The 13,679-nt window shown below is 52.4% G+C and overlaps 1 protein-coding gene across 4 annotated transcripts in view; it reads left to right on the plus strand.

The window, feature by feature from the left end:
- TRAPPC10 (trafficking protein particle complex 10) overlaps positions 1 to 13,631 on the plus strand; it is an 89,588-nt gene extending 75,957 nt beyond the window's left edge. For all 4 annotated transcript variants that reach the window (XM_030328774.1, XM_030328775.1, XM_030328778.1 and 1 more), the window contains exons 18-23: positions 1,023 to 1,123; positions 2,474 to 2,600; positions 3,474 to 3,644; positions 6,695 to 6,872; positions 9,755 to 9,949; positions 10,289 to 13,631. In XM_030328774.1, coding sequence (XP_030184634.1) covers positions 1,023 to 1,123; positions 2,474 to 2,600; positions 3,474 to 3,644; positions 6,695 to 6,872; positions 9,755 to 9,949; positions 10,289 to 10,542 — 1,026 coding nt within the window. In that variant the 3' untranslated portion in view covers positions 10,543 to 13,631. The remainder of the gene's footprint in view (positions 1 to 1,022; positions 1,124 to 2,473; positions 2,601 to 3,473; positions 3,645 to 6,694; positions 6,873 to 9,754; positions 9,950 to 10,288) is intronic.
- The last annotated feature ends 48 nt before the right edge of the window (positions 13,632 to 13,679 follow it).

Consider the following 13,679-nt stretch of genomic DNA (forward strand, 5'->3'; position numbering starts at 1 on the left):
TGCCATTTGCAATCTTGCCATGGACCTTGAGGATGTTACGCTCACTGAAATAAGACAGAGAAAGACAAATACCATACGATCTCTCTTCTATATGGAATCTAAAAACAACTAAAACCAAGCTCATAGATAGAGCAGACCGGTGGATGCCAGAGGCAGGGGTGAGAGATGAGGCATAGGAGAAATGGGTGAACTGGGTTTTTTTTTTGTTTTTTGTGTGTTTTTTTAGTTGAAATAAGTTGAATAATTAAAAAAAAAACATGCGTTAAACCAGTAGGATAACAGGCTAACACACACAGTCATCGCAGAGAGATGAGGCTTAGAACACGAGACTGGTCAGCACCTTAGGGATAATGTTTTAATTTTCATTCCTTGAAATTTTCTTCCCTTATCTGGTAACAGAGTTCAGGAGGCGAAGTTGATACTTACTTCAGCGTGAGCACGAAACCAGGGCTGGATGAACATGCGTCTGTACTCTGTGTCATTTGTTCCAGGGGGAAGTAAAAGGAAACTTGAAGCAAGGCTCATGCCCTTAGCGGAGTTACCAGCTGGGTCCACACCGCGCCCCCAAAGTGCTTGCTTCTCTGTTACGTAGTCGTTGTCGTGTGGATTATTTGGATAATTCATTTTGTAATAGTGATTGACCATGTCGACTTGACAGAACGCTTTGTTATAACCTCCCGCACGTTAAAAACCGCCTTTGGCGTCGCGGCCACGTTGGTGTGGGAAGAGCGAGGTGGCGCTGGTGTTCCTTGCCACGGCATCAGCTCTGGAGCTTTGGAGACCGTTCTGGTGACTCCCGCACGTTTGGCCGCTTCCGTGTTTATTTTACTCGTCTGTGTACGTAGTTTTATGTTTCTCCTTTGTTCGTGCATGTGATTAATGGAGGTTTGCTTTCTAAATAAGAAATGGCAAGGCCATCGAATGTCTAAGAGATTGGCAGCCACCGCTGATTTGGATGGATGGTGTGGCGGTGGCTGTGGTCGTTGAGTGGTCTGAACGCGTGTCTCTCCGTCTCTCCTCAGGTGTCCATTGACTGCCCGTGGTCCATCTACTCCACCGTCATCGCCCTGACCTTCAGCGTGCCCTTCAGGACCACACACTCTCTTCTGTCCGCCGGGACACGGTAAAGGTGGCCCCCAGGCCTTGCTCCTGCCCCACGCCCTCCTCCGTGGAGCCCCTGGCTGCTCAGAGCTCGGCCTCAGGGACACTGAGCATGTTTTCTTACGTAACCGTGACGCCGCTTTCCACGTGTTGAGATTCACAGGGATTTCCTGCTGCTCTGTAACAGCCGGTCCGGATTCACATTTCCCCAGATGTCTCAGAAATGCCTTTGTGCGGTTAGGATGTGGGCAGTGGGATCCAAACCAAGGCCCCATTTGATTATTAGAGACTTTCTTCTCTCCTATTTCTCAAGCCAGCGACCCATTGACAAACTTGGGTCATTTCTCCTCTAGAAGGTCCACCATTCTGAACTTGACTGGTCACGATCTTGTGGGTTTGTGTAACTGTTTCCAAAGGCAACTGTTAGTTCCGTCTGAGCCAGGATTTCAGCCCCAGCACTACTGACGCTCGGGTCTGGTAGCTCCTTGTTTGGGGGGGCCGCGGGGGTTCTGCACACCCCCGCCGCTCCCATTTTATGCCCGTGGCCCTCCCCATCCTCCCCACCCCCACTGTGGCCACCAGAAGTGTCTTGAGGTGTAGCACCACGTCCCCTGCAGGGGCAAAACCTTTTGCCTCCAGGGGGGAAGCGTTTCTGCTCTAGAAGCCGGGTTCGACTCTAATTCGGCCATTGGACGCGAGTGCTTGGAGGCGGAGCCCTGTGCCGTGTGTCCCCGCCAGGAGACCGTTTCCCGCTGTCCCACCATAAGTGGTGACGTGCGCACTGCTCCCTGGGCTCAGGGCTGAGTCTGGCCTCTCATCACAAAATGCCTTTTGTTTTCATCCGTTGATGACCTCGGATGACCTTTGCATCATTTGGGAACAACGGTGTCGGGACTGTATTTAGAGCGGACGCTCTGCTAGCGGCTTGCTTGCGTTTCCTTCACGTTACGGGGAGGGAACCGTAGATGTTAATGGCGAAGACACCAGCGCTTCCGAGCAGAGCCTGGGTCGCTTTATTCAGACTTGTCGTCGTGTGCATCAGGGGTCGACGTGGACCCCGCACTTCGTTTCTCCGGGACCGTCACTCTCTCCAGCCTAACTCCCCGCCAGCTGCTGCGTGTGCAGAAGTCCAGTGACAGCCGTGTAACGGCACTGGGTCAGAAACAGAACGTTCTTTGGTCCGGTTTTCCTCAGAAGCAGCTTGCTTGGGGAGATTGGGTTTTGGTGGGGACACTTTCCCCCCGTAAAATCGAAGGTGGAAACACACGTAACAAGTGGTTCCTACTTCACTTCCCCAGGAAGATCTTCTCAAGAAACCAGAGTACCGAAGTTCTTAAGTTTCAAAATCATATTCTTTCTTTTTCTGCTTCAGGAAGTACATTCAAGTTTGTGTCCAGAATTTGTCGGAACTTGACTTTGAGCTGTCGGACGGTCACCTCGTGGATCCTGACAGTAACGCCGACCTACGGCTGGTGCCGCTGAACGCGAAGTCCCCGCAGGTAACGGCTCTCTGGGGTGGAGCGTCCACCCCCAGCAGGAAACGGCGGGGGCCAGGGTGCGACGGTGGTTCCAGCAGGTTTTGATGAAGACATAGTCTGCCTGTAGAGTGAGCTTTGCAGCCCCGAGAGTGACGTCCCGGCGATAAGCGCGTCTGCTCTGAAACGGCCGCGTCATTGCCGTGACGTGCGTGCTGTGCCTCCTGCGGGCTGGGCGGCACAGGGCGGATTGGGGACAGTGCTCTCTGCGTTCTGAGAGGGGTTCAGCCTTAAGCTTGCCCTGCCGTGTGCACAGCTTTCTGGGAACACCTGTCCATGCCCGAGGAAGACCTCTCGTGTCCGTGTAGCTTTGTAAGGCGTCCCACCCATGTTCGCGCTGCCCGGCTGAGCGCAGACCTTGCCGTCGCAGACGTTCAAAGGGTTTCTCAGGATGTGTGATCTGTAGCATTTTTGAAGGACTTCCCCCAGCTAAGAGCTGACCCATTTCAGACGCTGGCCCAGTTCGTCCCTGTGCTCACGGGCGGTGCTGGTGCTTCATTCAGGCTGATGTTAAGTCTGAAGTCATTGGCCTGAACGTAAAGGCGACCTTTGCCATCGGTTGATGGCATTTCCCAGTTTGGAAACGTACGAGGCACTGTGTACTGATAAATGTTCTTGAAGCACTTTTATGGTCCCCTGTGCCATGAAGCTTACGGACTCAGAGAAGATTAAAACCTTTAACTGACTTGGCGCAGTCTTCCAGTGGAGAAGGGCAGGAGGACCGTGGGTCACGGGCGGGAGCACCAGGAGGCGGGTCCCGGCGGCGGGCTCGGAGCGCGGCTTGGGGTGCGGTGTCCACTGCGCCCGTGTGCGCGATGACAGTGACTCTTTCTGCAGCACATCCACAGCAAGCAGTCAGTGTTCTTTGTGTGGGAGCTGAAGTGGACGCGAGAGCCTCCCCCTTCTCTGCGCTGCCGGTTCTCCGTTGGATCCTCCCCGGCTTCGGGAGGACGGCTCTCCATCCCCTTAAAGCCGTACACTTACGAATTTCAAGTGGAAAATTTTTTCGTATGTATCGCATTATTTTTTGGTGGGAGTGTGGGGTGGGAAAATGGAAGGTGGCATCATACTCCTTTTAATTAAGAAAAAATCGGATAGAAAAAAGCCTTTCAGAGTAATGAGGCAACAGATCAAGGAAAATAGTTAACACTTGGAGTAGCTCAGTCGTTGGCTGATTTATTTTAGACCCGCGGGTCCTTTTCGGGTGACATGTGTGGCCCTGGCGCAGGCCTGCCGGTGGCCTTCAGATGGGTGTTTATAAAGACCCAAGGCTCCTGATCTCTGCTCCCTTTTCTCTCGCCCACATTCAGAATGTCCTGGAACTATTTCTTAGAGTCTTTTCATCCTGATCCTGGCTGCCGCTCAGGGGGGGTTACTTTATAAGGCACATCTCTGATTTTTTAAAAGAAAAGCTGACAATATGTAGAAACTGACTTCACGAGTATTACGAAGACGTTCCCATAACCTGCGCATGAAGCGTGGAGCTGAACGTAGCCTTGAGCTAGATGAGGACACGCGGCTGGGTGTTCGTTTCTTTGGTGAGACGCTGGATGTTGTGTCAGGGAAATCAAAACGCAAATACACGATTTTGTGCTGTTTCCTTCCCTTCTCTACTGCTGAAGTTGTCAGGCACTTTGAGGTGTGTTTGTGTGTGTGGCTCTTGCTATGAGCGGGTTTTTCGGTAACCCCTTTCAGCCAAAAGACTGTTTTATTTCACTGTCTTTATCAGACTTAGATTGCGGTGTAGTCACCAGCATGATTCGTCTTTTCGTGGCACAAGCAGGAGCCTTTTTGGTGTTTTAACGCCAGCGCCACGACCACTCCCGTGGTGCAGAGGCCGTGACTGTGTCTGGCCTGCTTATTACCGCGAGGTAACTCGCCCGCGGTCACGCTGTCGCGCCTGGCTTTGCTGCTTCCTCTCCATGTGGAGAGCACAGAGACATTTCTGGTGGATCGCTCTTGAAAACGCATTCTCTGGGGCGCCTGGGTGGCTCGGTTGGGCGCTACCGACTTCGGCTCAGGTCGTGATCTCGCGGTCCATGAGTTCGAGCCCCGCGTTGGGCTGTGTGCTGACGGCTCGGAGCCTGGAGCCTGCTTCCGATTCCGTGTCTCCCTCTCTCTCTGCCCCTCCCCGGCTTGCACTCTGTCCCTCTCTGTCTCTCAATAAGAAATAAACGTTAAAATAAAATTAAAAAAAGAAAACGCATTCTGTGAGGCCCAGAAATAAAGACGCTACTTTTTTTTAAGGAAAGCTGTTTTGAGATTGAGATAGACAGTCTGTACACCATGAATTTCACCCATTCGAAGTAGACGGTTCAGCACAGTCGGCATATTGGCAGAGTTATGCAGCCATCATCATGGTCTCATTTTATTTTTGTTTTTTAAATGTTTATTTTGAGAGAGAACGAGAATGTGAGCAGGGGAGGGGCAGAGAGAGAGAATCAAGCAGGCTTCCACACTCAGCATGGATCCCAATGTGGAGCTCGATCTCACAACCCTGGGGTCTGACCTGAGCCAAAATCCAGTCGGACACCCAACTGACCGAGCCACCCAGGGGCCCCCAGGCTCTCAGTTTAGGACACTTTAAACATTTTGCTTTATTTATTTTGTCTTTTAAATATTTTTTAAGTGTTTCTTTATTTTGAGAGGGAGAGAGCGAGCACGAGGCGGGAAGGGGCAGAGAGAGAGGGAATTTCAAGCAGGCCCCGCGCTGTCCACACAGAGCCTGACGTGGGGCTTGATCTCACAAACTGAGATCATGACCTGAGATCAAGAGCGAGACTTTCAACCGACTGAGGCCCCCCACTCCGCCCCGGGCGCCCCTTCGTTTTAGAACACTTTGATCTTTCTGGAAAGAAACCTTCTACCCCAGCCCTAGGCAACCTGCAGATCTGCCTGTTCCAAACACTTCCTACACACGGGAGCGTGTCACACGGCTCTTTCTGCGACTGGCCTCTTTGCCTTGGCGGACTGTTCCCAGGGTTCACACATTGTGTTGCTTAGATCAGACTTCAGACTTCAGTGGAGGAAGAGTATTCCTCTGTGTGCATAGACCACGTTTCCTTTCCCAGTTGTCGGTAGCTGGCCGTCTGGGTTGTGTCCGCCGTGGAGGGGACACAAGTGGCGGGGGCTGTTCCGAACAGTAATGCCGTGAGAGTCCCCGTGCGAGTGTTTGCGAGTTCAGCTCTGGTGGGCAGATAACCGGGTGGGGTTGCCCGGTCCTGTGGCAACTCTGTTTACGGTTTTGCGAAGTTGCCGCGCTGGTTTTCAAAGGGACACCGTTGAATACCCCCCAGCAGCGTGTGAGCTCCGGGCCTGCACATTCACACCGACACTTGTTTTGGTGTCTCCTTGATTCTAGCCAGCCCCGGGGCCGTGAGGTGGCATCTCGCCCTGGCCCTGTTGCCACACTTCCCTGACGGTGAATGATGCCAAACATCTCTCATGCACTTCTTGGCCGCTTGCATTTTTTTTCCTTTGGAAAGATGTCTGTTTGTATCCTCTGCCCATTAAAAAAAATTTTCTTTAATGTTTATTTATTTTCGAGAAAGAGAGAGAGACAGAGCACGAGTGGGGAAAGGCAGAGAGAGAGAGAGACAGAGAATCCGAAGCGGGCTCCGGGCTCCGAGCTGTCAGCACAGAGCCTGACGCGGGGCTCAGACCCACGAACCGCGAGATCGTGACCTGAGCCGAAGTCGGACGCTCAACCCATTGAGCCACCCAGGCGCTCTGGATGGATCCTCTGTCTTCCCGTCCCCCTCTCTCTGCCCCTCCCCTGCTTACCCTCTTTCAAAAATAAACAAACACCCCCACCCCCCACCCCCAAAAAAAGAGAGAGACTGAGGTGCCTGAGGTGGGGACTTGCCAGGCACGCCGTCCCTCCAGGGCGATTGTTTAGGGGCCGTGCGCAGCAGCTCTGCTGGCCGACTCCGCGAAGGGCTGAGCCGGCCCCTTCCCTCAGCCCTCTGGCACGTCTGTGGGCAGCACCCCCGTGGCCCAGAATAGCGTTTCTCCAGGTTGTTTCTGCATCTGTGCTTGTCTGTCTCTTTCTTGCCCAGACGTTATATAACGTGAGAGCTGAGATCCTGCCCCCTTCGGGAACGGAGCACTGTAGGACGGGCTCGCTCTGCTCCTTGGAGGTGTCCATCACGCGGCTCTCCGACCTCTTGGAGGTGGATAAGGATGAGGCGCTGACAGAATCCGACGAGTATTTTTCCACCAAGCTTATGTATGAAGGTAGGTCTGGAGGCATCTTTTCCCCTGGCTGTTGTGCTAACCCAGTGCTTGAAGTGATGGTGCCCTCCCTTTCTCAGAGTATAGTGTTCTTTGTCTGAAGAGAGAATGTTCTAGAATCAAAAAAGCTCATTTGAATGTTGCGTTGTATAGCAGGTTCCTAGGCTGGCAGGATGTTGGACTTGGTTCTGGGAAGTCATTCTTCCTACAGGTATTTTTAAGCAGTCGTTGGGCTCAGTGCTGAGAACACGGGGGCCCCTAGAGCTGCCGTCCCTCTCTGCCTGGGGCTCGGGGCCTTCCCGTGGCCGTGGAAGCGAGGCCGGAACTCTGGCGCCCAGCGGCCCATGCGCCCTGGAGTCCCTGCCCCTGTCCTTTCCCCTCTGGCCTCCTGGAATCCCCCGCTCCGTCCCCCACCTGACGCTGACCCCCGCCTGGGCCCCTCTGCTCGCTGACTCCCCCCCGCAGCCCCGCTCCGCCTCCGCCAGGGCCGTCGGCACGGAGTGTCGGGACCTCTTAGGCTCTAAAAAGTGGTTGAGGAGCCAAATATTTCTTTCTTTAGCTACTTAAAAAATAACATTACACGAACTCATGCTTGAAAGATAGCTGTTTTCCAAAACAAGACAAAAGAGTGAGAAGGGGCGCCTGAGTGACTGTGGGTTAAGCGTCTGACTTCAGCTCAGGTTCTGCGCTGACAGTGCAGAGCCAGCTTGGGACTCTCTCTCTCTCTCTCTCTCTCTCTCTCTGCCCCTCCCCATCTCATGCTCTCTTACTCTCAAAATAAATAAACTGGAAAAAAAAAAAAGGAGAGAAAAGAAAATAGACGGATGACCTTGATTTGAGTTCTTCCAAATCTGATTCCTGGTTCCACGGAAGGCAGCTGAGCCTTCCTTTCTGCCGCACTCGGTCTGCGGTGACACATTGTGCTGGCTGGAGTGCGTGATGGGACCCCAGGCCCGCGTAGATCTGTAGTTGGTACAGGGCAGTATTTTAAACAACCTTCTGTGATACTACACCAAAACGTGACAAGTGCTGGGCTTTTAGAGGCCAGTTACAGGGTGGAATCTGAAATCATGTGAATGAACTTTTCGTACTCAGTTTCTTTAAATCCTTTGACCTGGCTTGTGGTTTGACTCTTTCTTCTTTCTTTTTTTTTTTTTTTTTTTTTGAGAGGGAAAGAGAGTGAGAGTGCATGGTGCGGGGGCGGGTGGGGAGAGGCAGAGGGAGAAGGAGGGAGAGGGAGGGAGGGAGTCAGTCCCAAGCAGGCTCCACGCACAGGGCAGAGCCCAGCACGGGACTCTGTGTCACAACCGTGAGATCATGACCTGAGCCGAAATCAAGAGTCACGTGCTTAACGGACTGAGCCACCCGGGCGTCCCTGGCTTGTGGTTTGAAAGGCTCTTCTACCCAGGCAGCATTTTGTGACACCATGGCTTGGTCACTTGGGAAATGGGCCTCCTGATGCACGCGGACCTGCACGTGCTGTCACCTTCTGTTCTACCGTATGACACGTTCGCACCCATTTCCAGCTCCCGCTGAGCTCATTAGGGTGGTCTGAATCCTGGGACACTGCCTGGATCCCAGTGGCAAAGCCAAGCTTTCCGAAAGCCCAACTTTGATCAGAGTTTGAGATTGTATCATTGGCACCTTGGAAGTGACGGGCTCCCGCCACTCGTTCCCGAGACCACATCTGCCGAATTCCCCAGACTGAACGGCACCGCTAATGCCGTCCGCGGTGAGCTCGGTAGTCTGTGACCCGTGCTGCGCCCGGGTCCACGTGCTGAGCTACCGGAGACGGTGCCTCGGGGGCCCAGGGTGAGGAGCACACAGGATGTTTACTTAAGGGTTGCATTTAATAAAACTAACTTGACTGCTTCAGGAAGGACCTGCTTAAGGAAAACTGCCAGTTTTTATCCCCAGATGTGTGGTGTTGGGGAGCCCACCGCCACGACCCTCCCGCCTGTGGGGCCTCGGTTCACGCTGGGACCCGCGGTCCTGCCCGCCCAGCGCGCAGGGCAACACGGGGCGTGGGGGGAAGGCGGGAGTGTGAAGGCAGCGTTGGCCCCGTGCTGCCCTGGGGACCACGCACGGGACCGCTGCAGCGTGTCCCTCCCACATGCGGCTTCGGCCTCTGCGTGTCCTTTGGTACCACCTGTCCCCAGAGGCTCCTCCTCCCCGTCTGTAGGCAGCCTGCCCTCTGCTGCCCCTCCTTTGCTGCTCGTGAAGCTTCTAGTCCTTGAAGCCCCTTGGCTCCTGCTTTGCGTCCCCTTACAGAGGGGACGCCGTAACCTCTCTGCAAGGTCATCCACTTCTTGAGGACAAGGCTCCTCTCCTTTTTGCTTTTGAGTGCCTTCCCAGTTGGGGATTCACATCGTGCCGAGTGACCTCACGTTTGTGTTGTAGAAGGTGCCAATGACTGCTGTGCGCGAAGGCTCTCTGAGGCGCTGGTGGAGGTGCTCTCCATACGTCTCTTTCTGTCCCATCGAGAGGCTTGTCTGAGCGGCGGAGCTGGGATCGGGACCCCTAGTCTTATGCCACCGCTTACCAGACGCGCCAGCGTCCTGCCCTGCCCGCGTTCCAGGTTGAACAGCCAGGGCGGCCACCATCTTGAAACATCACACACGAAGTTTTCAAGTGAAATTGAATTGCTGCTGTTCATTTCTTAACGTGAGGAGAAAAAAGTGATTTTCCCTACGCGTCTAACACGTATTTTCGTTATTAAACCGATGTGTTTTATGTTCAGAAGCAGTTAGGAGACATTAAAATACAGACTGTGTCCAGTTTGGGATTTTGCGCTCTGGAGCGTGGGACTATTGACGCCTCTTATTTGGGTGTGAAAACCGAATGCTCTTGCCGGGGCCAAGCCAGTGCTCTCGTCTGCGTTTCAGTGGTCGACAACAGTAGCAACTGGGCGGTGTGTGGGAAAAGTTCTGGCGTCATCTCCATGCCTGTGGCCGCCCGGGCCACTCACCGCGTCCACATGGAGGTGATGCCCCTCTTTGCGGGTTACCTGCCCCTTCCCGACGTCAGGCTCTTCAAATACCTCCCCCACCACTCCGCGCACTCCTCGCAGCTGGACGCTGGTAAGGACTCAGAGATGGGGTGCGCTCGCCAGTCGGAGCGAGAGACGGCTCCGTGCGGAGATAGGGGAGGGGGGCTCCGCTCGCAGGGCCCGCGCTTCCTGACCGGTGGCGCGTGCTCGGTGCCGGTGGCGTCTAACCGAAAACCCGCCCGGGGTTACGGGTTGTAGGCGCCTGCTCCGGGGCTGGGTCCTCTGAGCGCCCGCGCGCCGGATCCCCTTAGGGGTGGCCTCGTTTAACGTTCTCTCGCTCGGAAGGTCAGCCTGGGTGGCTTGCGGCTCCCCGGGGCAGGTAGCAGGTCCCCGTCGCGGGCCCGCGCCTCACTTCCTGTGCGTTTTGCAGATAGCTGGATAGAGAGCGACGGGCTGTCGGTGGACAAGCACGTGGACGAGCAGCCGGACGGCGGCGGCGGCGGCGGCGGCGGCGGCAGGTGCAGGGGCAGCGCGCACCTGGCCTCCGGCGGCGAGCACAGGGGTTTGCCCATGCCCCGGCTGCAGGCGCTGCCTCCCGGCCAGGTCTTCAACGCCAGCGTGGGCACGCAGGTGCTGGTCATCCCCAGCAAAGACGACCACGTCCTCGAAGTCAGCGTCACATGACCGCGCCTCGGGTCCTCGCGCGCCCCGGGCCGTTCGTGAGTGCGCTTGAAGGGGTCCCGCCGCCTCTGCCCCCCATCGTCACATCCTAGCGCTAACCGGACTCTCGGTGATTCTGCCTGGCCGTGGAGGCGTCAGAGAATGTCAGCGCGCAGCCGGTCGGCCGAGTGACAGCGTCATTTCCGTGTTGTCCGTGGTGTAAGATTCCCCGTTACTTCTTTTTTCCTCCGTGTCCTTGTGCCGGCGCCTCCGGGGTTTGCCTGGACCCCGCCCCCGCCAGCCCTCTCCCTGCCCCTGGAAGGTCTGTGCCCTGCTCTCTCTCACCCGGCAGCCTCCCGGTCTGCCGGCTCCTTATGGAGTCCGTGGGCCTTCCAGGGGGACACACGGCCACCCTCGCCGTCTGAGTAGTGACACGTGTATGCCTTTCTGGGCACACGGCTGCCCTCTTTCTGGACCGGTTGGATTTGTAAGGCTCCTGAGGGATAAAACACCATCCTTTACCCAGATGAGTTGTGCTTCTCTAGAATAACACCCTTTGAGAGCGGGTCAGCGAGGCTGAGTGCTGGAGGAGGGAGGGAACTGAGCCCCTTCTGTGCCTTGGGACGTCACACTGGGAGGGCCTGGAGCCTCCGTTAGCTGGAGCCATTTTAAGGTACTTTGGGGAGACTAGACCAGGGCCTAAAGGACCACTGGTACTGAAATAGTTTAGGAATAAACGTTTCTGGAACCCCTTTTCCCCATGATATTGATTGAATTATCATATGCACTTGGAATTAAATATGTATTTATTTTAATTATCATTGCATTGGGGGTTGGTACATTGTTTTCTTCTCACCTTAAAAGTCTTTCCATGTCATTGTCGCTGTGTGATCGATAACTTTCTTCCGCACCTTAAGTCCTAGAGGTTAAGAGGCTCCACTTCAGTGGAGATTGGCGGGGCCCTGTCAGTGTGCTTCTAGTCTGGTTGTGGGAATGACGGAAGTCTTGGAATATTCTCTGCCGGTCCACTAAAATTGCAGTCGTAACCGTACCAATGGATTAATTTGCTCTCGGTTGTAAATTTAATTGTACATATGGTTGATTTATTATTTTTAAAAGTACGGACTAACTGATGTAATGTTTATGTAGAAGTTGCACCAAAAATCAAGGACAAAATAAATGTGTGTTTGTTTTTACTGGTGTGAGAGTCACGGCTTGTAAATAAGTGTTGGCTGTATGAAACCTTTTCCAGCTCTCCAAAGCAATGTATTTTTGTACATAAGAGATAGAGAACTCTTACTTCCCCGGGAAAGCGTGGTCAGAACGGAGCCCGGCAGGCTGATGCAGAAAGGGAGTGCGGTCAGGCCCAGAGGGCACGGCCTCACGCCCAGCTGGAGAGGAAAGGGGCCTGCTTGTCACCTGCCAGAGAGAGGCTGGAGGAGGTTGGCGTTGAGGGGCTGGCGGGGACTTGGGGCTGCGGGGGTGAAGGGGCAGACCAGAGTCCTTGTTCCCACGCTTGTGTGTTGTCTCTCAAATCACTCAGAAAATAAGGTGGTATGATTCCCCCGCACCCCACCCTGTGTCTTTTTCGTTTACAGAAATTGGAGATACGTAAAGAAGATCAGTATTTGTGAGTTTAATTAAACTTTTCAGAAATTAATCTTCCTTAGGTGCACTTTAAAACTAATAAACTTGGTCAACTAGGCAAATTAGAGCTTCGGAGTCTAATGATAGTTTAGGGTTTCTAAAATGTTTGTTTTGTTGTAAAAATTGATGATTGCCCTACGGATGTGCCAAGCCCTGTGGATGAAGAGATGTTTGAGATGTGATTCCGCCCGAAACGCCTCGCGTGGTCAGTCTCGGAGCCACCGTGCCTAATGCGGCTTTCCCTCTACACTCCGGAAGGGGACGTGTGATTCGATGGTTACCTTATTTCTGTTTGATTGTGTGTGTGTGTGTGTGTGTGTGTGTGTGTGTGTGTGTGTGTCTAGGTTCCAATCCCAGGATGAAATTCTCTAATTACGTAATATATATAGAGGGAGAAAAGGAAGGGGAGATCCAAAATGTTCATGGTGGCTTCTTACTGTCCTCAATTTATATGAAATAAAATTTATTGGAGGTTCGGTTTTTTTTCCCCCAATTACCTGAGAGATCTTTTGCAACCTAAGTTACAAGGGTGCCTCTGTTTTTATTTTGTTTCGTTTTACCCAAAAGAAAAATGTTACCTATACCTTCGTCTTTTTTTTTTCTTGAAGACAGTAATTCGATTTTTGTTGTGTTTACAATAAAATAAGGCTCATGTGTGTGCGACAGGCTGGTTTTGTTAGTAAAGATGTAGCAGCTGTTAAATAATTGTGAAGCCAGATATGGAATGTGCAGCTAAAAAGCAGAATGTGCAGCTGTTTTACAAATATCTGTGGAACATGTAAATACTAGCAAGTGGAAAAGGAAATAAGTTATAATTTTGGTGAATTTCATGGGGTTTCCTATGATTGGAAAAGTTATAACTTCTGATCTAATGTGGAAATTGTATTTAATCTGAAAATGACTATTACCTACGGTCCATTGTCAGCACAGCCGGTCGTGGGTTGGATTCTTATATAAGGGAGTCTTGGTTGATATCCCATAGTTAGTAGAGAAAATACACACAGGCTACTATCCAGTTTTTCTTTAGTGTTTAAAAGAAGAGTGAGTTACAAAATGAAATGAAAGGAACACTCCAGAAGTGTGCATTGAATGAAAAGGATACGACTTTTTAAAGAACAAACTACACTGATCTAAATGTTTTGCAGTCGAACGTGATCTTTAAAATAAACCCTACGTGATTTTGGAATTTGATTTTTCATGAAAGTGCCCCCTTTCTCTAAATTTATTCATCATACACGTCAGGCCGTAAGACCCAAAAGTATCCTTAATACAATTTGCTGGGATTCTGTGACTGGAAAAGGTGACAAGTTGGTGACTTTGACACTGCAGGTATTAATTCCATTTTCATGGTTTACTACGAGAGTCATTTTTCACATTATTCTGTAATATATTGTTAGACTAAAACCATTGTATTAAGACTGTTTAAAATGTAAGCATTATAATTCTGAAAATACAGATTTTAAGAAGAAACTTTGCTGTTTTGAACTTCATTCTTTTGGTGAGGAGCATGAAAG

This window comes from Lynx canadensis, chromosome C2 (genome assembly GCF_007474595.2).
Source record: "Lynx canadensis isolate LIC74 chromosome C2, mLynCan4.pri.v2, whole genome shotgun sequence".
In the NCBI taxonomy this organism is placed as follows: Eukaryota; Metazoa; Chordata; class Mammalia; order Carnivora; family Felidae; genus Lynx; species Lynx canadensis.